Below are 25,116 nucleotides of genomic sequence, written 5' to 3'. Positions count from 1 at the left end.
AGCATTGTTCCTTTTTATTTTTCTCTCCCAAACGGCTTCTTTGTGAAATTTTGCAAACTCAACCCTGGCAAAAAAAAAGCCATGCCAAGCCACTTTTGAAAACGGATTGCGACACATTTTATTTTATTTTATTTTATTTAAAAAAAGCTTGTTTCATTCGCCCTGAACATCAAATTCCAGAGAAAAGAAAATGAAGAAGGCACTCTTAAAAAGCAACAGGTGGGAATAAAGGGATTCGCCGTTGGAGGCAGCGGGTGCGATAACGTTCACCGCCTTTCTCTCTCTCTCTCTCTCTACGACCTTCAGCCGCTCCGCCAACCACCGTCTTCTGCAAACATCAGCCAGGCCCGGTTGGCCACCGATGCCACGAGCCACGCTGGACGACACCACGGAGTGCTGGAAAGGCTGTGCCTTTTGCCTGATGAAAAGCACGTTCTGGGCGGGAGGTTTGTCAAGCCCGTGCGAAGAACGCCAGCATGGATTGTCGCCTCCATTCGAGATTCCTTTGCATTGATTTGGAAACTCGGCAACCCAGGCAAGAGACGAAACAAAATGGAGGGTCCCCCCCCCCCCCGCCAGCAAATATTCACATTTTAAAGATCCTCCTCACAGTTGGGAGGCGGAGCCGGAAAGAGCCTCGCCTGAATTTTCGGCCAGAGAAAAGCTTTCTCTCCAGTATCTCCTCCATTCGGAAAATGGCCCACCGGGAGAAAACAGGCCTGTTTCCTTTCCAAAGACAACACAAAGAGAGATCGGCTGCTTCAGGGTCCCCCAAAGGCCATCAGTAAGAAGGTGGAGGTGCTCCCCTGCTCGCCACCTCGGGGTACGGGCGCGGCGGGTCTGGGGTATCAATAGACTGGTAGGCGCTGGTATCCTGGCTGACGCCGAACACACCTGCAAAGTGAGATGGAAACACATTTTAGCGGACAGGCGCCTCGCTTCCCTCCCAGTCCAGCGTCACTAAATGGAAAAGAGGCTTCATGGCCAGATCGGTGTCTTTGACAGCATCGCCTACGCCAGGATTGCAAACCTTTTGGGCACCGAGGTGCCGAAATGGGAGCCACGCACATTCACCAGGAACCGGAAGAGCAATCGCTCGGTGCTCATTTGCTTTCGGTTTCTGACACACACATGTGCACCAGCTACCTGGTCTTCCGGTTTGTGGCACGGATGTACGCGCGAAGACCAGCTGGACGGGGTGCAAGCACACGCCAGGAACCGGAAGATCATTTTCCTGGCGTGCGCATGCGTACTGGGCAACTGCTATTTATTTATTTATTTATTTATTATTTAGACTTTTATACCGCCCTTCTCCCGAAGGACTCAGGGCGGTGTACAGCCAAATTAAAATATACAATCTACAATATTAAAACAACAAATCAAAATAACATATTATATAACGGCCGAAAAATTAAAAAGTTTAAATGTAAAACCATCCAATTGACCCCAATAAAACACAGTGCCCCAATTTAAAATTATTAAAATTTCAGATTTCAGAATTTAAAAATTAAAAGTTAAAAATTAAGCCAGTCCCGCTTGGATGAACAAATACGTTTTCAATTCACGGCGAAAGGTCCGAAGGTCAGGTAGTTGACGCAAACCAGGGGGAAGTTCGTTCCAGAGGGTAGGTGCTCCTACAGAGAAAATTCCGGTTTCCAGTGCTCCCGTGTGCATGAAGACCAGCTGGCCGGCAAAGAGCAACGGGCGACAGCTCATGTGCCTGGAGAGATGGCTCTGCATACCATAGCTTCGCCATCACGGACCTACGCCAACTTAGCTAGGTGTATTTGGTTGGCCGTCTCCGTTTAGGTGCCGTGCAATTCTTGCATGCCCAAATGGCGTTGCGTGGGTTGGCTCAGCCTTCAGAGCAAGAAGCCAGCCAGGTGGTAGAATTACCCGGGCCTGCTCCCTCTGACCCCTCCCTTTCCCAGATGCTGACAGCAGATCCAGCTGAAGACAATTCACAGTGGGTGGACCCTCGCTTCCGGAGATCTGAGAGGTGACGCCAGCAGAAGGAAGGGTGGGGCAGGCCTGGATAAATGCTGAGTCATGGAGCCACACCCCACAGCCTATATAAAGGACCTGCTTTTGGCATTCCAACCTTGAGTCAAGCAAAGTCTCATCTAGTTTGCTGAAGTCACAACTTGGATTCTTGCCTGCCCTGAGAAACCTGGAAGGAATTTGGCAAAGCTGCAGAGGCTTCGTTGCCACGCTTGATACGGACTTCCTAGACCCGGTCATCGGAGGGGGAGGGGGACACGACAACACCTCAGGCTTGAGCAAAATCAAGGTTCCCCCCGTGTAGAAACAGTCAATGCTTGGATCTGGAATCAGCTGATCACACATCTTTGCAAAACCTTGCTTTAATATTGTACATTTACAGCCTCTGTGTTACGGGACAGGTATCTAAATAAAGACCCAGTTGTGCTCCCTTGTGGCAGAGAGGGGGGGGAAAAAGCTAGCTTCTTGGAAGAGGATTAAACTTCTGCATCCACGAAGACACCCTTGAAGTCCAGTGTGCTTTGGGCCTCCAGTTATGGCGTTTCTAACAGCAGGGAGAGAAGATGGAGGAGAAGATGGAGGAGGAAGAGAAGGTGGAGGAGAAGATGGAGGAGGAAGAGAAGATGGAGGAGAAGATGGAGGAGGAAGAGGAGGAGAAGGTGGAGGAGGAAGAAAAGATGGAGGAGAAGATGGAGGAGGAAGAAAAGATGGAGGAGAAGATGGAGGAGGAAGAGAAGGTGGAGGAGAAGATGGAGAAGGAGATGGAGAAAGAGAAGGTGGAGGAGAAGATGGAGGAGGAAGAGAAGGTGGAGGAGGATGGAGGAGGAAGAGAAGGTGGTGGAGAAGATGGAGGAGGAAGAGAAGGTGGAGAAGATGAAAGAAAAGAGGGAGAAAGAAAAGATGGAGGAGAAGATGAAGGAGAAAGGGAAGGTGGAGGGGAAGATGGAGATGGACAAAGAGAAGGTGGAGGAGAAGATGAAGGAAAAATAGAAGGAGAAGGTGGAGGAGAAAATGAATGAGGAAAAGAAGAGGGAGGGGGAGGAGAGGGAAGAGAACAGGGAGGAGAACATGGGTGAGGAAGAGAAGATGGAGGAGATGAAAGAAAAGAGGGAGAAGGACAAGATGGAGGAGAAGATGAAGGAAAAAGGGAAGGTGGAGGGGAAGATGGAGAAAGAGAAGGTGGAAGAGAAGATGAAAGAGAAAGAAAAGGATAGTTGGGAAGAAAAGTGAAGGAGAAAGAGAAGGTGGAGGAGAGCATGGATGAGGAAAAGAAGGAGGAGGAGATGAAGGAAAAGACGATGGAGAAAGGCAAGATGGAAGAGAAGATGGAGGAGGAAGACAAGATGGAGAAGATGGAGGAGGAAGAAAAATGGAGGAGAAGATGAAGGAAATGGAGAAGGAGAACAAGGAGAAGATGAAAGAAAAGAGGGAGAAAGAAAAGATGGAGGAGAAGATGAAGGAGAAAGGGAAGGTGGAGGGAAGATGGAGATGGACAAAGAGAAGGTGGAGGAGAAGATGAAGGAAAAATAGAAGGAGAAGGTGGAGGAGAAAATGAATGAGGACAAGAAGATGGAGGAGGAGGAGATGGAAGAGAACATGGAGGAGAACATGGGTGAGGAAGAGAAGATGGAGGAGATGAAAGAAAAGAGGAGAAGGACAAGATGGAGGAGAAGATGAAGGAAAAAGGGAAGGTGGAGGGGAAGATGGAGAAAGAGAAGGTGGAAGAGAAGATGAAAGAGAAAGAAAAGGATAGTTGGGAAGAAAAAGTGAAGGAGAAAGAGAAGGTGGAGGAGAGCATGGATGAGGAAAAGAAGGGAGGAGGAGATGAAGGAAAAGACGATGGAGAAAGGCAAGATGGAAGAGAAGATGGAGGAGGAAGACAAGATGGAGAAGATGGAGGAGGAAGAAAAAATGGAGGAGAAGATGAAGGAAATGGAGAAGGAGAACAAGGAGAAGATGATGGGGAGAAAAATGAAGGAGACAGAGAAAATGGAGATGAAGGAGGAGAAGAAGAAGGTGGGGTGAAAAGTTGAAGGAGGAAGAGAAGATGGAGAAGATAAAAGAAGAAGAGGAGAAGGAAAACTGAAGGAAAAAGAGAAGATGAAAGAGAAACGGAGAAGGAAATATAGGAGAAGAAGAAGAAGAAGAAGGAAACAATGGAGGAGGAAGAGGAGGAGGCGACACTTCGCAAGCAGCAAGCCACCGTCCAAGAAAAACAACCAATAAATTAAAGAGAAAAGTTGACTTCAAAAGCCACGCTGGAGGGGCAAAGTGTTGGAAACATTACTATCCCAGATCAGCCAGCGGTCCGATGGGCTCTCCAGCTCTGCAACGGAAGAGAAACCAAATAAAAGACTCCCCTCCCCCACAGAACGGGCTTGGCGCGCACGACGGAAACGGGCAAAGCAGAGGAACCGAGGGCTTGGAGCGAGCTGGAAAACCAAGCACAACCGCCCATCGTTTCCCAGTCGTGCAGGAAAATAGACCAAGTGGGATGAAAACTCTACACCTAGGGTGTTCTGTCCCCCTCGCCTCAGTCCGAGCGATGACTTAATTAGCCAGCAACTATCAGCTCTGGCAGCAAACTGGCGAGCGTCTGCCAAGTGTCTCTGTTATCTCTCTTGATGCCGATGAGTCAACCAGGAATAAACAGTACTTCAGCTCTAGTTAAGCAGTTGATTTGCTTGCCACGAAGTGGTATAGCAGCCCTTACTGCTTTTATATCCTGTGGGGTGTGGCTCCATGATTCAGCACTGCCCCACCCTGCTTCTGTTGTTCCCGCCTCTCCTGCCTACGAAACCTAAGGTCCAGCCAGGCCTGATTGCCATCAGCTGGGTCTGGAGGCGTGGCCTGAGGGGGAGAAAGAGTCAGGGGACGGAGGCCTCGTTATCTCCTCCACCTGGCCTGCCTCTGGCTCCGGCTCCTGGAGCTGAGCCTGGGAAGCCGGTGCTCCCGAGGTAAGTCCTAACGGCCCTTCCCCCTCACTTTCCGAGTCACTTTCTGGCAAGGGCCCCGGCTCGGGAGGCGCAGACACAACATAGGGGGACTGGGCTGGGCCGGCCAAGGACCAGGGTTTGGTGACGCAAGACGATCCCAGCCTACCTAGGTTCAAGGCGTACTCTCCGCCGCGTTCTCGGTACATCTGGTAGGCGAAGAAACAGGACAAAGGCTTCAGGAGGAGGCTAAAAATGGCCATGCCGGTGCAGAAGCGTATGGTATCAGAGAGGTCCGCCCGCGGGTAGCAGAGGCTGAAGTGGACAATGTCGGTCAGAATGGTCAACAGCAAGCCGATGAGGAACTAGAGAAGGAAACACCAGCCGAAGAGCATCGTCAACAGAATAGAACAACATCACAAGCGTTGGAAGGGACCTTGGAGGTCTTCTAGTCCAACCCCCTGCTCAGGCAGGAGACCCTATCCCAGTGACGGCGAACCTTTTCAGCACTGAGTGCTGAAACGGGAGCGAGCGTGCACCGTGTCTGGGCCGCAACCCGGAAGAAGAGCTGCCCAGGGTGCATTGCGCGCGCCCGAAAATGAACTTCCGGTTTCAGCTACTGAACTTCTGGTTTCAGCCAGCTACTTTTCCGGGTTTCTGGCGGGCATGCACAGGCGACGATCAGCTGGCCGGCGCTCATGCTCACTCAGGAAAACGGAAGATCAGGCTTTCTAGTTTCTGCCACTGTTGCATGCAAGAAGACCAACTGATCGTCGCGCGCGCATGTGTGCCAGAAACCTGGAAGAGGAACGGGCGATGCCGCGTTTGTCAGGCGACACGGCTCTGCATGCCACTTCGGGCATGTGTTCCATAGGTTCGTCATCACGGCCCTATCCCATTTCAAACCAAGGGTTGTCTAATTCTTTTCTTTAAAAACTTCCATTCACAACTTCTGGAGCCAAGTGTTGTTCCGCTGGTTAATTATTCACATGGCCGGGAAAATTTCTCCTTCAGAAGCTTCCATTCATTGATTCTTGTCCTGCCTTCTGGGATTTTGGAGAATAAGTTCACTCCGCCCCTCTTCTTTGGGTGGGGGCAGCCCCTCAAATATTGAATGACTGCTATCTTGTCTTCCCTGGTCTTTCCCTTCACTAAAGATAAAAGTAAAGGTTCCCCTCGCACATATGTGCTAGTCGTTCCTGACTCTAGGGGGCGGTGCTCATCTCCGTTTCAAAGCCAAAGAGCCAGCGCTGTCCAAAGACGTCTCCGTGGTCATGTGGCCGGCGTGACTCAACGCCAAAGGCGCACGGAACGCTCTTCCCTTCCCACCAAAGGTGGTCCCTATTTTTTTGACTTGCATTTTTACGAACTTTCGAAACTGCTAGGTTGGCAGAAGCTGGGACAAGGAACGGGAGCTCACCCTGTTACACGGCAGCACCAGGGATTCAAACCGCTGAGCTGCCGACCTTTCGATCGACAAACTCAACGTCCTTGCCCCTGAGCCACCGTGTCTAGACTAGACTAGATTAGACGCATCTAGACTAGACAAATCCAATTCCTGCAATTGGTGTATTTTAGCCTCCAGTCCCCTAATCCTCTTTGTGGCTCTTCTCTGCGCTCTTCCTAGAGCACGGGTGTCAAACTTGATTTCATTGAGGTTCAGTGGTAAAATCTGAACCGCTTTACTACCGGTTCGCTGGCTACGCATGCGCAGGGCGCACCACGCACCAAATGCAAAGGGCATGCACATGTGCGCAGCGCACGCCAAAAGGAGGCATGGGGTAAGTAGAACAGTGCAGGGGGGGGGAATGTTCAGCTGTGGCACTCAATCGTTGTTGTTTTTTTTACTTTTAAAAGCATTTTTTAACCACCTATTTGGCCTAGTAGGTTGTAAAAAACAATGGTTTTAAAAGTTAAAAAAAAAAAGGCTCCGACGATTGCATGGGTCGGCTGTGATTGTCCGAGTCTCTTTTTTTACCTTTTAAAAGCATTTTTTTAAAAGAAGCGGCAAGCGGGCAAGTGGGCAACCGGGCGATTGGGGGGGGCATGGGTGCGGGGGGTGGGGGGCAGGGATTTTTGCTACCAGTTCTCCGAACCACCACCCGCCATCACTACCGGATCGGCTAATCCGGTCTGAACCGGGAGCATTTCACCCCTGGTTGAGGGCCACATCAGGGTTGTTTGACCTCATGGGGAGGGGCTGAGGGACATGGTGAGGTGGGTGTGGCTAGCTTAAGGTCACTTGTGTCCGGGGCACCTGTGGTGGTCAAATGCTAAGGCAGGACTTCCCTCAGACCCTCTCTCCCTCTCATTATACTCTCCTTCCTTCTGTTGTGACTTGTCCTCCCTCCTCTCCTCAGCCGGGTCCCTCCCATCTCCAACTGGGCCTTTTATCAGACTCCGAGTCTGATAATGAAGATGAACAGCCTGTCATGACTCCAGCCCCCGGCCCTGGCCCCATGCCCGGAGAGGATTCAAGGAGTGAAAGGAGAAGCCCGATAAAACTCACTCATACAGCGTGTGTTCCTTTGGCTCAGCCTTCAGAGCAGGAAGCCAGCCAGGTGGTAGAATTACCCGGGCCTGCTCCCTCTGACCCCTCCCTTTCCCAGATGCTGACAGCAGATCCAGCTGAAGACAATTCAAAGTGGGTGGACCCTCGCTTCCAGAGATCTGAGAGGCGACGCCAGCAGAAGGAAGGGTGAGGCAGGCCTGGATAAATGCTGAGTCATGGAGCCACACCCCACAGCCTATATAAAGGACCTGCTTTTGGCATTCCAACCTTGAGTCAAGCAAAGTCTTATCGAGTTTGCTGATACCGGACCCTATCACTGAAGTCACAATTTGGACTCCTGCCTGCCCTGATTTGCCAAATTTGTTACGGACTTCCTTGACTCATTCGTCGGAGTGGGGATGGGACACGACACCCTTCCTTCCTTCCTTCCTTCCTTCCTTCCTTCCTTCCTTCCTTCCTTCCTTCCTTCCTTCCTTCCTTCCTTCCCTCCCTCCCTCCCTCCCTCCTCCCGTCTTCTTTTTCCTTCCCTCTTCATTCTCCTTTCTTCTTCCTTCCCCTCTTTCCTTCTTTTTCCTGCCTTGCCCTCTTCCCCTCTTCCCTTCTTTGTCTGTCCTCTTTCTCCTTTCTCCTTTCCTGCCTCTTTCTTGGATGCTCAAATGCAAAAAGGAGGAAAAAAAACATTTCTCCTTTTGTCTGGTTTGGGTTTTTAGTTTTGTTTTGCTAGACCTCTGCCAGCGAAAACAGAGCTCCGGGTGGGGGGGTGGCATTTTTGCTGGCAGAGGGCTGCAGGAAGCCATTGCAGCCCGAAACGGAGCCCGGAAGGCTGTACGCGGCCCCTCCCGAGCTCCGTTTTCACTGCAAGAGGCCCTGCTGGCCGATACTTTGCTGTTTCCAGGGCGGGGGCCCCACGGGCCAGATCTAAGCACTGCGTGGGCTGCATCCTGCCCGCAGGGCCTGAGTTTGACACCCCTGTCCTAAAGTCTCAGCCTCTTTTTTTAATATCATGGTGTCCAAACCTGGATGCGGTATTCCAGGTGTTGTTCTGACCTAAGCTTCCCCAGCAGCACAAAGCCAAGTCCTCCTCCCGATAAACCCCTTTTATTTAATTTACAGCGAATATCTCTCCAGCAAAGTCTTTCCTCTCCTGCAATCTTTCAAGATAGCTCACAATTACCGACCTTTATCAGGCTTGGACAGTGGCTAGGCCGATATCTTTCAGACGCCCTCAATACTTGGCAAGAATGCATGAATGAACTGTCTCCTGCAAATTCCACTCCCCTGTTGCTCCTCTTTGATTCCCTCTGTGAGGGGCCGTTCATCGTCCACCCGTGGCCTTACTCCCAAGTCGACCCTTGTTCTTCAGCTGTTCCCTTCGTCTGGCAACTCTGGGCATGCGCACACTGGGAACAGGCTCCAGCTGTTCGTTTGCCTCACTGATCTCTGACTCCGAAGGCAGCTGATAAGTGTCAGAAGGCCCTGGCCCCCTCTCTGCCTCCGACGCAGAGCCCTCATCAAAGCCTTCTCCAGGAGTGGCCCATGTTCCTCCTCAACCTCCTCACTGTCCGAATCTGCTAGATCCGCTGGTGGGCCACGACAGGTGTGGTCTTACCAAGGCCTTATATAGTGGGACTAACCCCTTTATATGCCTAACCCCAACTTCTGCAAGGCTCCCCGTTCACGTTAACCTTTCTTCCACTTGGCTACTGAATCAAAACTAAATTAATTTAATTTAATAAAAATTTAATAATAAAACAAAACCCCGACAAAATTCACCAACCATGAAGATGGCATCCACGGAGTCTCGCTGCGCAATGGCCCAGACGCCCAGGGCCAGCACTGTGAAGTTGCTCCAGCTGTACGTGTTTGATATCCAGGGCTCCATGCAGCCCCTGGAAAAAGAGAAGACGGTTCAATCCATGCCCTCGGCCATCCCAACCTACCTCACAGGGTTGTTGTGAGGAAAAGTAGGAGCCGCGCTATAAACACCAGCCTGGGCAGGATATAAATCCAAACAATAAATGCAATACAGTATTCCTTGACTTTCAACAGCTCATTTAGTGACTGTTGGAAGTTACCACGGCGCCGACTTAGGACTGCCTTTCACACCCAACACCGTTGTGGCATCCCCATGGTCATGTGATCAGAATTCAGATGCTTGACAACTGACTCATATTTACGACGGTCGCAGCATCCCAGGTTTTGTGTGTGTGTGTGTGTCATGGGATCAACGCTTGCGACCTTCTGACAAGCAAAAGTCAGCGGGGAAGCCAGATTTGCTTAGCCGCCGTGTTACTAACTTAACAAATGCCGCACTACAGCTGATCAGCACTATAGGTGGTTAGTAGACAGGTGCCTCTAATTTTAAAGAAGGTAGATGGGTGCCTCCCAAAAAAAGGCAATTAGTAGACCGGTGCCTCTATTTTTAAAGAAGGTAGACCAGTGTCTCCCAAAAAAAGGCAATTGGTAGACTGGTGCCTCTATTTTTAAAGAAGGTAGATGGGTGCCTCCCAAAAAAAGGCAATTAGTAGACCGGTGCCTCTATTTTTAAAGAAGGTAGACCAGTGTCTCCCAAAAAAAGGCAATTGGTAGACAGGTGCCTCTAATTTTAAAGAAGGTAGATGGGTGCCTCCCAAAAAAAGGCAATTAGTAGACCGGTGCCTCTATTTTTAAAGAAGGTAGACCAGTGTCTCCCAAAAAAAGGCAATTGGTAGACTGGTGCCTCTATTTTTAAAGAAGGTAGATGGGTGCCTCCCAAAAAAAGGCAATTAGTAGACCGGTGCCACTATTTTTAAAGAAGGTAGATGGGTGCCTCCCAAGTTTTGTATACTTTATTATTTTTATTATTTATTATTATTGGCCATGCCCATTCAGTCACCTGACCACCAAGCCACACCCACCAATTAAGCCACGCCCACAGAACCAGTAGGGAAAATTTTTAGGTTTCAGCCCTGCATCTCGGCTATTCCAGCAGTGGAATAGGATTATCTTGAAACTCCCTACCCCCTGCCAAAAAAGTGGTCTTATTAGCCATCAAACCTTAAAAATACACTTTTCCCAAAAGGTTCCCACAATTTTGGCCACGACTGTATATTTTTAAATAAAGACTGGAAAAAAAAATCAAGAAGCTTGGCCCATTTTCCAAAACCGGCCCCTGTCTCGTTGCCAACCAGGTTGCGCATTCTCTGCCCCACACAGGGTTTTTGGGGGTCCCCCTTTTCATCAAACTGCAACCGTTTAACCCTGTTTATATCTGTTGTGGCTCCAGCCTGCCCGCCCCCAGGCCTGGCCCCCTGCCAGAGAGTGACTCAGAGAGTGAGGGGGAAGGGCCATCAGGGTTCCCTTCTGCAGGGCCGGCTTCCCTGGCTCAGCTCCAGAGGCAGGCCATGTGGAAGAGGTGACGAGGCCTCTGTCTCCTGTATCTCCCCCCGCCCAGGAAACGCTTCTAGATCCAGCTGAGGACAATCAGTCCTGGTTAGATCCCAGGTTTCATAGACAAGAGGCGGGAACAACAGAAGCAGGGGTGGGGCAGGCCTAGAAAGTGCTGAGTCACAGAGCCACACCCCACAGGGTATAAAAGCAGGAGGGGCTCCTATACTGCTTTGTGACGAACAGATCCAACTGGCTGGAGAGAACTTGAGCTGAAGTGCTGTTTATTCCTGATTTCCTGGTTGACATGCCGGCATCAAGAAAGATAACAGAAAAACCTTGGCAGACGCTCGCTGGGTTGCTGCCAGAGCTGATAGCTGCCGTGGATTCAATTGCCAGCCAATTGAGTCATTTCTCGTGCCTCCCGGACTGAGGTGGGGGGACAGAACAATATCATAGTCAGATGTTCTACTCCTAGTTTAACGTGCAACATTAGGGAAGGGATCAACGTTGGGTTTCCCATATTCTTACCACTGTGCTCACACTCGGAAGGCCGGGTGCCCCGTGCGCACACGCTTGCTTTGCACGCGTGCCTTTCGTGCATGCACCTGGCCTTCCGTGCATGGGTTTTGCTTGTGCGCGTGTCTTCCGCACATGCGCCCGGCCTCGAAAATGTTGCTAAATAGGATGGCATTATATCCGGGCGGGTGGGCAGGCTACCGGTTCCCCCTAACTGGTCCGAATTGACTGAATATAGGATCCCTGTGTATGGCCGAGGTACCCCTTGCAGAATTGCCCACGATCGTTTCCACAAACCCCTCAAATTCCCGCGCGTAACTGTTATCACTCACCAGACGGTCAGCAGCCAGTGAACCAGGACGATGGCCTAAAAGGGAAACAGAAATCATTGGCTCAAAACTCTTTTAAAAAAATATCCATTTTAACCAGCTTTTTTTTATTTATTTGCATTTATATCCCGCCCTTCTCCGAAGACTCAGGGCGGCTTACACTGTGTCAAGCAATAGTCTTCATCCATTTGTATATTTATATACAAAGTCAACTTATTGCCCCCAACAATCTGGGTCCTCATTTTACCTACCTTATAAAGGATGGAAGGCTGAGTCAACCTTGGGCCTGGTGGGACTTGAACCTGCAGTAATTGCAGGCAGCTGCTGTTAATAACAGACTGTCTTACCAGTCTGAGCCACCCCTTCTTGTTTCGAGGGAGCCCAAAGGTGCTTTTTTTCAAGAGGCAACTGGACTTTCCTGGTTTTTTTTCCTTTGAAGACGTTTCGCTTCTCCTCCAAGAAGCTTCTTCAGCTCTGGCTGGATGGTGGGGAAGGGAAGGATTTATACTCCTTGCAGGCAGCTGGTTGTTTGTGTCCTTTTTAGAGAGCCGTTGAGGCCACTATCTGTGTCCTCGGGGTCACCTATCTCCAGTCTACAACACAAGTCCTTTCAACAGTTCCAAGAAGGCTCCACACCCATTGGCACCACTCAGGTGATGCTGAGCACATGGATAAACCTCCAAGTGGCCTCAACGACTCTCTAAAAGGATGCAAATGACCAGCGTGTCTGCAAGGAGTATCAATCCTTTCATTCCCTACCATCCAGTCAGAGTTGAAGTGTTGTGTCTGCGCCGCCTGAGCCGGGGCCTCCTGCCAGAAAGTGACTTGGAAAGTGAGGGGGAAGGGCCGTCAGGACTCACCTCGGGAGCACCGGCTTCCCTGGCTCAGCTCCAGGAGCCAGAGGCAGGCCAGGTGGAGGAGATAACAAAGCCTCCGTCCCCTGACTCTTCCCCCCCCCAGGCCACGCCTCCAGACCTAGCTGATGGCAATCAGGCCTGGCTGGACCCTAGGTTTCGTAGGCAGGAGAGGACGGAACAACAGAAGCAGGGGTGGGGCAGGCCTAGGAAGTGCTGAGTCATGGAGCCAAACCCCACAGGATATAAAGGCAGCCAGAGCTGCTGTGCCTCTTCGTAGCAGGCAAATTAACTGCTGAACTAAGAGCTGAAGTACTGTTTGACTTATCAGCGTCGAGGGAGATAACGGAGCCACTTGGCAGACGCTCGCTCTTTTGCTGCCAGGGCTGATAGTGCCGGCTAATTAAGCCATCGCTCGGATGGAGGTGAGGGAGGACAGAACAAGAAGCTTCTTGGATGAGAAGCGAAACGCCTTCAAATGAAAAACCAGAAAGTCCACTTGTCTTTTGAAAAAGCACCTGTTGTGCCTCGCCCGCCCCCCTCTCCGCAGCCGGGCCCCTCCCATCTCCTGTTATCTGAGCCAGAGACTGATAGTGAAGAAGAATGGCCTGGCATGCCTCCAACCCCCAGCCCTGGCACCATGCTCGGACAGACTGAGCAAATAAACCTCCCTCCTACAGCTTGTGAGCAAGAAGCCAGCCACGAGCTAGAATTGCCGGCAGCTGAGCAGGAGGACAAAACGTGGACAGATCCCCGCTTCCGGAGAATGGAGAGGCGACGTCAGCAAAAGGAAGGGAGGGGCAGGCCTGGATAAGTGCTGAGTCATGGAGCCACACCCCATGGCCTATATAAAGGATCTGCTTTTTGGCATTCCTTGAGTCAGGCAAAGTCTCATCTGGTTGCTGAAGTCACACCTTGGATTCCTGCCTGCCCTGAGAACTCTGACAGGAATTTGGCAAAGCTGCAGAGGCTTCGTGGCCACGCTTGATACAGACTTCCCAGACCCGGCCGTCGGAGGAGGAGTGGGACACGACAGCACCTTTGGGACAACCATGTCCTGGATAACTGAAAATCTCCACGGGCATAGACATTGGGAACGTTCACTAATATCTCTTTTTGCCTCTCAATTCCATTGTGTGTGTATTTGTTTTGAAATAGGGAACTCTTCAAAAGCCTAAACCAACCATTTTGGATCTGGGTCAGGGGTGACATTAACTTATCTTCCCTACTACTTCAGAAGTGTGCGCTCCACTCATGTTCACCAGTGCAAACACATCATGTGCTCGCTTCGACCCTTTGCACATGCGCAAAGCCTTCTGCACATGCGCAGAAGGTTAAAAACAGGTAATGACATCTGGGCAGCTGGGCGGAATCTCGTGCTGTCACCCCTACCGGTTCTCCGTACCACCTGCCGCTGCTGCCGCCGGTTCGCTTGAACCGGTCCGAACCGGTAGCATTTCACCCCTGATCTGGGCTAATCCGGAGGAGCATCAAGTTGATGAAACGGGTTGTGCAAAAACACGCACTCATTTTTACACACATACACCGAATGAGGCTTTCATACCAGTGTGACAAATCTGCGCTATTCTGAGATATTCATTCCTGCGGACATTCCTAGACGTTTCCTCCAAACTCCGGGACAAAAAACGGTGCCCTAATTATTTCACACCTTGGTTTTACGTGAAAAGGACTTACAAACCCTAATTTGTTTCATGCTGCCTATAAAACTGATCTCAAGCCTAATTAGCTGAATGATCAATTCAGTTTTTTATTCTAGAGTGTTTAATTGTGTATTTGTTGAGTGTTTTTATTTGTTTGATGACTGTAACAAATTGAATTGACTGAGCTCAATCAATGAATTATCTCGGTTATTGATGGTGGGGAATTCCTTAAAAACCAAAAAGCAGGAAGTTTGTCTCTTTGAACCCACATGAGCAAGCAAGCAACAATGCCAATATTATTCATTTTTTAAAAAAATAAATTTTTCACATGTCACATGCTCCCCACGGCTGGCTCCGGGGCAGTTTTTTTTAAAAAAACACACAAAATGTGTTAGTCATGCCACGAGATTGCAGATCCAGCAAAGATAAAAACATCTGGGCAGGGACATTAAACCAAGAGAATTTTAAAACAATAACAACCATTCAGATGCAGAGCGCAATTTCATCTAAGCGTATATGGCACGAATCACACTGATTTCTAATTCCAGAATCACAAAAAGCTACCGAAAAAAACAACAACACACCAATAAATCAACATTGTGCCTTAAGATTCAGGAATAATAAACCAGTTGCACAGCTGTCTAGGAAGCACATTTGGAAAAACGTGAAAGCTGGAGAGAGAGAAATCCTAAACACAGCCGCATCTTCCGTCAATAATAACATCTGCAGAAGTGAATCCATTTTTTAAAAAACATGCTTACTTCCTAAAATTTCACCAGGCCAGAAAAAGAAAAGAAAAGAATAAAAAAAATTTATTGGCCAAGTGTGATTGGACACACAGGGAATTTGTCTGGTGCATATGCTCTCAGTGTGCATAAAGAAAAAAATAAAATATATTCATATAATATAAAAAAGGCTTAAAAATCACAAGCCTCCCTTTTAATGCCAAATTCCCACACACACACACACAATTTCTTCCTTCCTGCAGTCAAACCTAAATTGCAACATCTTTCGCTTTCTCTTCTTCAACAATTGCCCACCCGAAATGCTGGGATTTGCTAATAAATGATTATATTTTCCCCCCTGACTTAGCGAAGTTCTTGCATTCTTAAAAAAACACTTTTGAGCGAGCCTCAAAACGGCTTTCCTTTAACTTCTAAACTGCTTCTACCCAACTTTAAAAATCCTGATTTGTAGCCTGGAAATCAATGTTTCTAAATTCATTTCTGAAGGACTGTCAGCTTTTTTAGTTGCAGCTAAAATGTGGACTAGGAGGATAGAAATGTTATGTATCTGAATGTTACTACGTGACAATGGCTGATTCCCAGGAAAGAAGGAAGGAAGGGGGGGAGGGAGAAAGGGGGGAGGGAGGGAGACAGAGAAGAAGGCAGAAGGAGAGGGAGGAAGGGAGTGGGGAGTGAGAGAGAGAGGAGGGAGGCAGAGGGAGTGAAAGAGAAAAAGGAGGGGAGGGAGGGAGAGAGAGAAAGGAGAGGAGTGAGATGGAGAGGAGGGAGAGAAGAGGAGAGAGGAAGGAGAGGGAGAAAGAGAGGTGAAAGAGAAAAAGGAGACAGGGAGAGGGGAGGGAGGAGGGAGAGAGGGAGGGAGAGAGGAGGAGACAAGGAGAGGGGAGGAAGGGAGTGAGTGAGAGGAGAGAGGGGAGAGAGGAAGGAGAGGGATAGAGAGGGAGGAAAGGGGTATAGGGAGGGAGGGAGAAAGGAAGGAGACGGAGAGGGAGTGTGAGAGGGGAGGGAGAGGGGAGAGAGGAAGGAGAGAGGGAGGGAGAGGAAGGAGACAGGGAGAGGGGAGGCAAGGGGAGTGAGTGAGAGAGGGAGGGAGAGGAGGGGAGGGAGAGGAGGGAGGAGGAGGGAGGGAGAAGGGAAGGAGAGGGGAGGGAGGGAGAGAGAGGAGGAAAGGGGGAGGAAGGGGAGGAGTGAGGGAGGAGAGGGAGGGAGGAGGGAGAGGGAGGGAGGAGGGAGGGAGGAGAGAGTAAGGGAGACAGAGGGAGGGAGGAGAGGGAGTGAGGGAGAGAGGAAGGAGAGAGAGGAGGAGAGAGGAAGGAGACAGGGAGAGGGGAGGGCAAGGGGAGTGAGAGAGAGGGGAGGGGAGAGGAGGAGGGAGAGAGGAAGGAGACAGGGAGAGGGAGGGAGGGAGAGAGTGGGAGGAAAGGGGAGGGAGAGGGGAGGGAGGAGGGGAGGGAGAGGGGGAGGGAGGGAGAGAGAGAAAAGGAGACAGAGGGAGGGAAAGAGTGGGAGGGAGGGAGGGGGGAGAGAAAGAGAAGAGATTCTCGTTCAAAAGTCCTAATTGAAACAGGAGAGAAACTGTTGTGTGATGTATTTATCATTTATTTCGTCTTTGAGGGGTGGGGGGGGGGGGAAATCTTATTATATGAGCCAGCAAAGCTTTTTTTTTAAGGGGGCTCTCACAAAAGTTACACCCATCAAAAGAAGTGCCGCTAATTAAAATCCACCCAGGGTGTTTCGAGGGCAGCGTTATTAAAACGAAAAGCCCCGGTGCACCATCGACAAACTTTAATTGCCCCCCTTGCGGCTCCCAAAATTCAAATAGGAGCCAGAGGGGCTGTGTGTGACTCCAGGGAGGGAAGCTAAACGTTTCATAATCCTTAATTGCATTTTCCCCATAAAAACCACAACATAAAACAAAACAAAACAAAAAAAAGAGACGGCAGCTTTTACAAACGTGAAGATCGCTTTGCAAGCGTTCCAAATTGCTTAGTATCGTTTTACGGGATGTTTTTCCATGCCTGTCCCAGACTCTGGAGGCTCTTCTGCAATTCTGGATTTTACGTATTATTTATTGCACACATTTATATGGCCGCCCCAACGCGCATATGGGCGGCTTACCCGAATCGTGTGCATTTGCCATCCCGTGGGCCAGTTTGTTCCTTTCTCCTAGATCCAGACGGTCACTCGTGTCTTCATGGCTTGATTACGGCAACACATTCTGCCTGGGGCTGCCCTTGAAGGCCATCAGGCAGCTTCAACTGGCCAGTGGCAGTTACAAGTGGCACCTGACCTCTGGAATGAGGGTATCCTGACGATGCAAATGGCTCCTAGCGAGCCAAGGCTGGGTTGCTGGTTGTGTATGTATACGTTGTTCCTCTCTGCGTGTGTTGTTCACTAGATACACAATCCTGTTGACCGCTATAGGTTCCCCTCGCACCTACGTGCTAATCGTTCCCGACTCTAGGGGGGCGGTGCTCATCTCCGTTTCAAAGCCGAAGAGCCAGCGCTGTCCGAAGACGTCTCCGTGGTCATGTGGCCGGCATAACTCGACGCCAAAGGCGCACGGGAATACTGTTCCCACCAAAGGTGGCCCCTATTTTTTCTACTTGCATTTTTTTTGTGTGCTTTCGAACTGCTAGGTTGCCAGAAGCTGGGACAAGTCACAGGAGCTCACCCTGTTATACGCGGCGCTAGGGATTCGAACCGCTGAACTGCCAACCTTTTGATCAAAAAGCTCACTGTCTTAGCTACTGAGCCACCACGTCCCTATGTTTACCGCTCTAGTGTAGCCCAATGTTGGTGAACCTTTTTGGCACCAAGGGCCAAAAGGGGAGCGCAGGCTGGAAACTGGAAGAGTTAGCCTCACAGGGCACATGTGCGCGCCAGCCAGCTGGTCTTTGTACGCACATGGGCACTGGAAACTGGAAGAGCAGCCGCCCAGTGTGCGCATGTGCACCAGGTGGCTTCTCTTCCAGTTTCCGGTGCTCCCGCGCACGTGAAGACCAGCTGGCCGGTACACCAGAGCCTGGAAGACCAATGAGCGACGGCTTGCATGCCCCGGGGGGGGGGATGGCTCTGTGTGCCACTTCCGAAACACATGCCATAGGTTCGCCTTCACGGGTGTAGCCTCTGGTTTTGATAGTATACTGGTTTTGTATTTATGCTGTAAGTAATCCAAGGTTGGTTGGAGGGAGCGAGGGAGGGAGGGAGGGAGGGAGGGAGAAAGGAAGGAAGGAAGGAAGGAAAGGAGGGAGGGAGCGAGGGAGGGAGGGAGGGAGGGAGTAGTACTTTATTGTCATTGCACTTTGTACAACGACATTAAATGCCATCTTCAGTGTAGGAAGGAAGGAAGGGATAGGATGGATGAATGGATGGATGGATGGATGGATGGATGGATGGAAGGAGAGGGAGGAAGGAAATAAAGAAAAAGAAGGAAGGAAGGAGGGAGGGAGGGAGGGAAGGGATATGATGGATAGATGAGTGGAAGGAAGGAAGAGATTGGATGGATGGATGGAAGGAAGGAGAGGGAGGAAGGAAAGAGAAAAAGAATTAAGGACATAAGGAGGGAATGAAGGAGGGAGGGGAGGGAAGGGATATGATGGATAGATGAGTGGAAGGAAGGAAGGAAGAGATAGAATGGATGGATGGATGGAAGGAAGGAAGGAGAGGGAGGAATGAAAGAAAGAAAAAGAAGGAAGGAGGGAGGGAGGGAGGGAGGGAGGGAAGGGATATGATGGATAGATGAGTGGAAGGAAGGAAGAGATAGATGGATGGATGGATGAATAAATGAAAGGAAGGAGAGGGAGGAAGGAAAGAAAGAAAAAAGAAGGACGTAAGGAAGGAATGAAGGAGGGAGGGAAGGTATATGATGGATAGATGGGTGGAAGGAAGGAAGGAAGGAAGAGATAGGATGGATGGAAGGAAGAAGAGGGAGGGAGGAGAGGGAGGAAGGAAAGAAAGAAAAAGGAAGGAAGGATGTAAAGAAGGAAGAAAGGAGGGAGGGAGGGGAGGGGAGGGATATGATGGATAGATGGGTGGAAGGAAGGAGGTAGGAAGGAAGAGATAGGATGGACGGAAGGAAGAAGAGGGAGGGAGGAGCGGGAGGAAGGAAAGGAAGAAACAGAAAAAGGAAGGACGGACAGAAGGAAGGAGGGAAGGCCTTCAAAGTAAATCTTTAAAAATAAAATTGATCTTTGAATAAATTTAATAAAGTAAATCTTTAAAAATAATTGCTACCAACTTGCCTTCCTTTGAGGACCTGTATACTGCACGAGTCAAAAAGAGGGCCATGAAAATATTTACAGACCCCTCGCATCCTGGACATAAACTGTTTCAACTCCTACCCTCAAAACGACGCTGTAGAGCACTGCACACCAGAACAACTAGACACAAGAACAGTTTTTCCCCGAAGGCCATCACTCTGCTAAACAAATAATTCCCTCAACACTGTCAGACTATTTACTGAATCTGCACTACTATTAATCTTCTCATCGTTCCCATCACCCATCTCCTCCCACTTATGACTGTATGACTATAACTTTGTTGCTGGCAATCCTTATGATTTATATTGATATATTGACCATCAATTGTGTTGTAAATGTTGTACCTTGATGAACGTATCTTTTCTTTTATGTACACTGAGAGCATATGCACCAAGACAAATTCCTTGTGTGTCCAATCACACTTGGCCAATAAAATTCTATTCTATTCTATTCTAGAGAAGCGCCAAGACGTTTATCACAATCCTAAAGGGCAGCTTTTCCAAAACATCCTATGTGCACCAACAAAAACGCGGAAGCAAGAGCACCACATGCACACAAACGGACATGCCTAGAATGAGGAAGGGAAGGAAATTGGGGGTGTCATCAGTCTCACGCTTGGAGAACGGATGAGTCCAAGACCGGTTAAAAAGAATCCGCCAATTCTGGGGGTTTTTCCCCACCCCCCAAAACCGCCCGCATTGTGTTTCCCTTGCTTTTCGGCGCCATGCCTTACTCGTAGGGCATCTGCTTGAAAACGAACAACTCAAGTGGATATTTCCACACACCGGGAAGAAACGGCTTGGCATGGGTGGGGGGGGGGGACTCCACAGCTTTTCTCTTGTCATTTTGGACAATTGTGAAATGTTGCCGGATGCGCGGAAGGGCTGCTGAGTGAAGCATTTCTTCCAAAGGGCGGTTTGGAACCGAGCAGAAAACAAGAAACTCCTTCGGCCCTTGCACAATAGCCTTCAAACGGTTTTCAAGGTAGACTCTCTCCGAACAAGGAGGCTCTATTAGCGGCTGTGGGGATTCTCAGTCATCCAGGTCACTCACGGTTGAGTCCCCAAAAGGTCCTTTTCTTTTTTTTTCCCCCAAAAAAGATGTTTTTGAAAGACATGAAATAATAATATCAGAGTTGGGACCTTGGAGGTCTTCTAGTCCAACCCCCTGCCCAGGCAGGAAACCCTACACCATTTCAGACAAATGGCTATCCAACATCTTCTTTAAAACTTCCAGTGTTGGAGCATTCACAACTTCTGCAGGCAAGTTGTTCCACTTATTGATTGTTCTAACTGTCAGGAAATTTCTCCTTAGTTCTAAGTTGTTTTTCTCCTTGATTAGTTTCCACCCATTGCTTCTTGTTCTACCCTCCGGTGCTTTGGAGAATAGCTTGACCCTCTCTTCTTTGGGGCAACCCCTGAGATATTGGAAGACTGCTATCATGTCTCCCCTAGTCCTTCTTTTCATCAGACTAGACATACCCAGTTCCTGCAACCGTTCTTCATACGTTTTAGCCTCCAGTCCCCTAATCCTCTTTGTTGCTCTTCTCTGCACTCTTTCTAGAGTCTCAACATCTTTTTTACGTTTTGTGCTTCGGTCCCGGGAAGCTTCTTTTTCGGTCCCGATGGACGTTCGCTCGGTTCCGTTCAGTCGGAACTGAGGAAGCTTCTTGGGTGAGAAGCAAAACGTTTTCAAAGGAAGAAAAAAAAAACCCCCGAAAGAAAGTCCAGTTGCCTTTTGGAAAGATGTATTTAGCTTTATTCATTCACTTTTATCTTCAGGACCAAATTGATCAGGTTTGGGAGCAAAACACCTCAATGTTTACCAGCTCTTCTCTAAATTATCTTGTTGTTAGTTGCGAAATCGTGTCTGACCCATTGCGACCCCATGGACCACGTTCTTCCAAGCCTTCCTTTCTTCTACCATCCTCTGGAGTCCATTTAAACTCACGCCGACTGCTTCAGTGACTCCATCCAGCCACCTCGTTCTCTGTTGTCCCCTTCTTCTTTTGCCCTCAATCTTTCCCAGCATTCGGCTCTTCTCCAGGGAGTCCTTCCTTCTCATTAGGTGGCCAAAGTATTTCCGTTTCATCTTCAGGACCCTCCTAAATTGCAGTCAGGGTTGATCTCCTCTAGAACTGACCGGTTGGATCACCTTGCAGTCCAAGGGACTCGCAGGAACTCACCAGAGTTCAAAGGCCTCAATTCTTTGGCGCTCAGCCTTTCTTATGGTCCCAACTTTCCCAGCCAGGCATTGCAACTGGGAAAACCAGAGCCTTGACTAGACACACTTTTGTTGATACTAAATGATCAACAAACCACAAAACCCAATTAAAGTTTGTAAAGTATTTCTTTTTTTTGAATCCGAAATCATGCCTGCCGATCAGCGCTGCTTCTCTTGCGTTCTTTGTTTGCAGAAGTGTTAATTAACAGCCAGGCCAAGCGGTAGAATTAAGGCATCAAATTATCTTCCACCCCCTCCCCGTATATTATAAAGTTAATCATTGTTTGTCTGTTAAGCCCAGTCTGTGGCTCAACACCAGGACTACACCGAGAGGGGGGAAAAAAAGAAATAAGAAAAGTGTAACTTCTCACCAACAAAGAGACCCATTTTATTCAAAGGCGCACAAACCAGTTTTCTCCCCCAAGGTTTTTGTGATTTTTGGAAATAACAGTGTAACAGCAACACAAGACTGCAGGCATCTCTTGAAAAACGGATTGTTCTATTCGCAAGGTTACACTGCCATAGACTCCCTGCATTTAAAAAGTTAACCCATCAAGAACCGGCGTGCGATCCTGCCTTGCAGTGCTGGCTTTCTATCCACAGGACAGAAAAGGACATAGGAAGAAATTGTCCGAGCCCCAAAGATTTTTAAGTCAACATTTCTCAAGCTTGACAGCTTTGAAGCGATGTGGACTTTCAACTCCCAGAATTCCCCAGCTCTGGAGGATTCTGGGAGTCGAAGTCCGCACCTCTTCAAGCCGCCAAGGGCAAAACCAGGGGTGAAATCCAGCAGGTTCTGGAGAACCGGTCGTGGAAATTTTGAGTAGTTTGGAGAACCGGCAAATACCACATCTGGCTGGGGTGGGAATGGAGATTTGGCAATATCCTTCGCCCAGGAGTGGGGTGGGAATGGAGATTTGGCAATATCCTTCGCCCAGGAGTGGGGTGGGAATGGAGATTTGGCAATATCCTTTCCCTGCCACGCCCAGAACCGGTAGGGAAAAACGTTGGATTTCACCCCTGGTCTGAAGTGATGCAAAGTTGTTTCTAACTGGGGGCTGCCCTGACACACCTACATTACACTACACTGCCCCACTTATTACTATTATATTTATATTATATTATATTATATTTATTATATTATAATTATTATTACTGCCCCACGGAGATCTGAAGTCAACCTTAGTCGCCTTCACACACACAAACACACACACGCACAGAGAGAGAGAGAGAGAGGGAGGGAGAGGAGTTCCTCACTCAGTCCCCCCCCCTCACCCCTCTTATCGCACACTCGCTTCCTGCAGTTGTGCGTCTGTTGCGGAGCACATGCCAGGAAACGTGCGTCTCGGAGCCCACCCGTGTGTGACCATGGAGTCATTCACAAAACGAAATCCTGAGTAGGTGGCTCAGTGGCTAAGAAGCCGAGCTTGTGGCGGTTCGAATCCCTAGTCCAGGCCTCCTGGGTGAGCAGGGGGTTGGACTGGATGACCTCTGAGGTCCCTTCCCACTCTGTTACCCTTACTTCTTCCCTTCCTCCCACAGCTCAGGAGGGAGGCAGCATGCCCACCTTGCAGGGGTGTCAGGTGGATGGACACACTCCTCCCACCAAGCTACCTGAAGCCCCGCCCAGCTCTTGCTCATTTGCCTCTGGACTTTGTAGTCACACACCCCTTGTGTGACACACCTGGTGTGTGTGTGTGTGTGTGTGTGTGTGTGTTCCTCTTTCACGCCTCGTGTATTTGTGTGTGATTGTGTGTGTGCCTGTGTGATTGTGTGTGTGTGTGTATTCCTCTTTCACGCCTGGTGTGTTTGTGTGTGATTGTGTGATTGTGTGTGTGTGTGTTCCTTTTTCACGCCTGGTGTGTTTGTGTGTGATTGTGTGTGTGTGTGTGTCTGTGACTGTGTGTGACTCTGTGTGTGTTCCTCTTTCACGCCTGGTGTGTTTGCATGTGTTTGTGTGACTGTGACTCTGTGTGTGTGATTGTGGGTGACTGTGGGGGTGTTCCTCTTCCTCGCCCGCGGCTCTCCTCGCCCTCCCACTTGACTGACTGGGCAAACCCGGCGACCCCGGGGCTCCGCTGGCCCCGCGACCCTCCCCACCTCCTGCAACGCCCAGCCAAGGCCCTGCGGGTCCCCACCCGCCCACCTGCGGCCTTCCTCCGGCCCCGCGCTCCCCTCCCAGGTTGAAGGCGCCCCGCCGCCCCCTGAAAACGGTGCCGGCAGGCGGGGGGTCTCCTGCTTGAGCGGGGGGTCGGACTAGAAGACCTCCAAAGGTCCCTTCCGGCTCTTGCTCGAGTCCCTTGACCTGGCCAGACGTCTCCACCTACCTTCAGGTTAACGGCGGGGATCGCCATGCCGACGGAGCCCTCGCACCTCCCGCCGCCTTCCCCTTCTTCTTTCCCGGCCGCCCCGCCCCGGCCTGCCTCCTTCCTCCCTCCTCTTCCTCCTCCTCCTCCTCCTCCGGGAAGGGACAGCCCCAAAGTCCGGCCCGCCTGCAAAGCGGAGCCGCTCCGGAGCGGCGCGTTCCCCGAAGCGGTGAAGCCTCTGAGCTTGTGCAGAGGGCTCCCTCTCTCTCTCTCATTCCCTCCCCTTCTACCTGTCTCCCTCCCTCTCTCCCCCCTCCCTCTCTCTCCCCCTCCCTCCCTCCCCCTCCTTCGCTCTCCCCTCCCTCCTCTCTCCCCTCTCTCTTCGTGTCTCCTCTCCTCCTTCTTTCTCCCCCTCCTCCCTCCCTCCCTCTCACTCTTCGTGTCCCCTCCTGACTCCTCCATCTCTTACTGTCTCCCACCTCCCTCCCTCCCTGTACCTGTCTCCCTCTCCCTCCCTCCCTCTCTCAGTCTCCCACCTCCTCTCTCCCCTCTCACTCTCCATGTCTCCCCTCCTGACTCCTCCCTCTCTCACTGTCTCCCACCTCCCTCCCTCTCCCCTCCTCCCTCCCTTCCCTCTCCCTTCCTGTACCTGTCTCCTCTCCTCTCTCGATCTCCCCTCCTTCCTCCCTCTCTCCTCCCTCTCACTCTCATGTCTCCCTCCCTGTCTTTCAGTCTCCTCCTCCTCCGTCCCCCTCTCCATATATCCCCATCCTCTGTCTTCCTCCTCTCTCCCTCTCTTCGTGTCTCCCCTCACTGACTCCTCCTCTCTCACTATCTCCTCCCTCCTCCTGACTCCACCTCTCTCTCCTCCCTCTCTCCCCTCCTCTGTCTCCCACCTCCTCTCCTCCCTCTCACTCTCCATGTCTCCCCTCCTGTCTTTCAGTCTCCTCCTCCTCCGTCCCCCTCTCCATATATCCCCATCCTCTGTCTTCCTCCTCTCTCTCCCCTCTCTTCGTGTCTCCCCTCACTGACTCCTCCTCTCTCACTATCTCCCCTCCCTCCTGACTCCACCTCTCTCCCTCCTCTCTCTCCCCTCCTCTGTCTCCCACCTCCTCTCCTCCTCTCACTCCATGTCTCCCCTCCTGTCTTTCAGTCTCCTCCTCCTCCGTCCCCCTCTCCATATCTCCCCATCCTCTGTCTTCCTCCCTCTCCCCTCTCTTCGTGTCTCCCCTCACTGACTCCTCCCTCTCTCACTATCTCCCCTCCTCCTGACTCCACCTCTCTCTCCCCCTCCCTCTCTCTCCCTCCCTCTGTCTCCCACCTCCCTCTCCTCCCTCTCACTCTCCATGTCTCCCCCTCCCTGGCTCCCTCCCGCTCTGTCTCCCACCTCCTCCTCCTGACTCCACC

The 25,116-nt window shown here is 50.4% G+C and overlaps 1 protein-coding gene across 1 annotated transcript; it reads right to left on the bottom strand.

The window, feature by feature from the left end:
- Positions 1-90: 90 nt before the first annotated feature.
- Positions 91-23,838, bottom strand: AGTRAP (angiotensin II receptor associated protein). The gene is made up of 5 exons (XM_058161337.1): positions 23,731-23,838; positions 11,664-11,698; positions 9,224-9,335; positions 5,104-5,299; positions 91-894 (listed from the first exon to the last, which is right to left on the bottom strand). Exons 1-5 carry the CDS (start codon positions 23,755-23,757, stop codon positions 782-784), a joined length of 483 nt encoding a protein of 160 aa, XP_058017320.1. The 5' UTR covers positions 23,758-23,838; the 3' UTR covers positions 91-781.
- Positions 23,839-25,116: the final 1,278 nt, after the last annotated feature.

The sequence above is a fragment of the Ahaetulla prasina genome, chromosome 18, assembly GCF_028640845.1.
Source record: "Ahaetulla prasina isolate Xishuangbanna chromosome 18, ASM2864084v1, whole genome shotgun sequence".
Classification (NCBI taxonomy): domain Eukaryota; kingdom Metazoa; phylum Chordata; class Lepidosauria; order Squamata; family Colubridae; genus Ahaetulla; species Ahaetulla prasina.
This window is presented reverse-complemented; position numbering and strand designations above follow the sequence as displayed.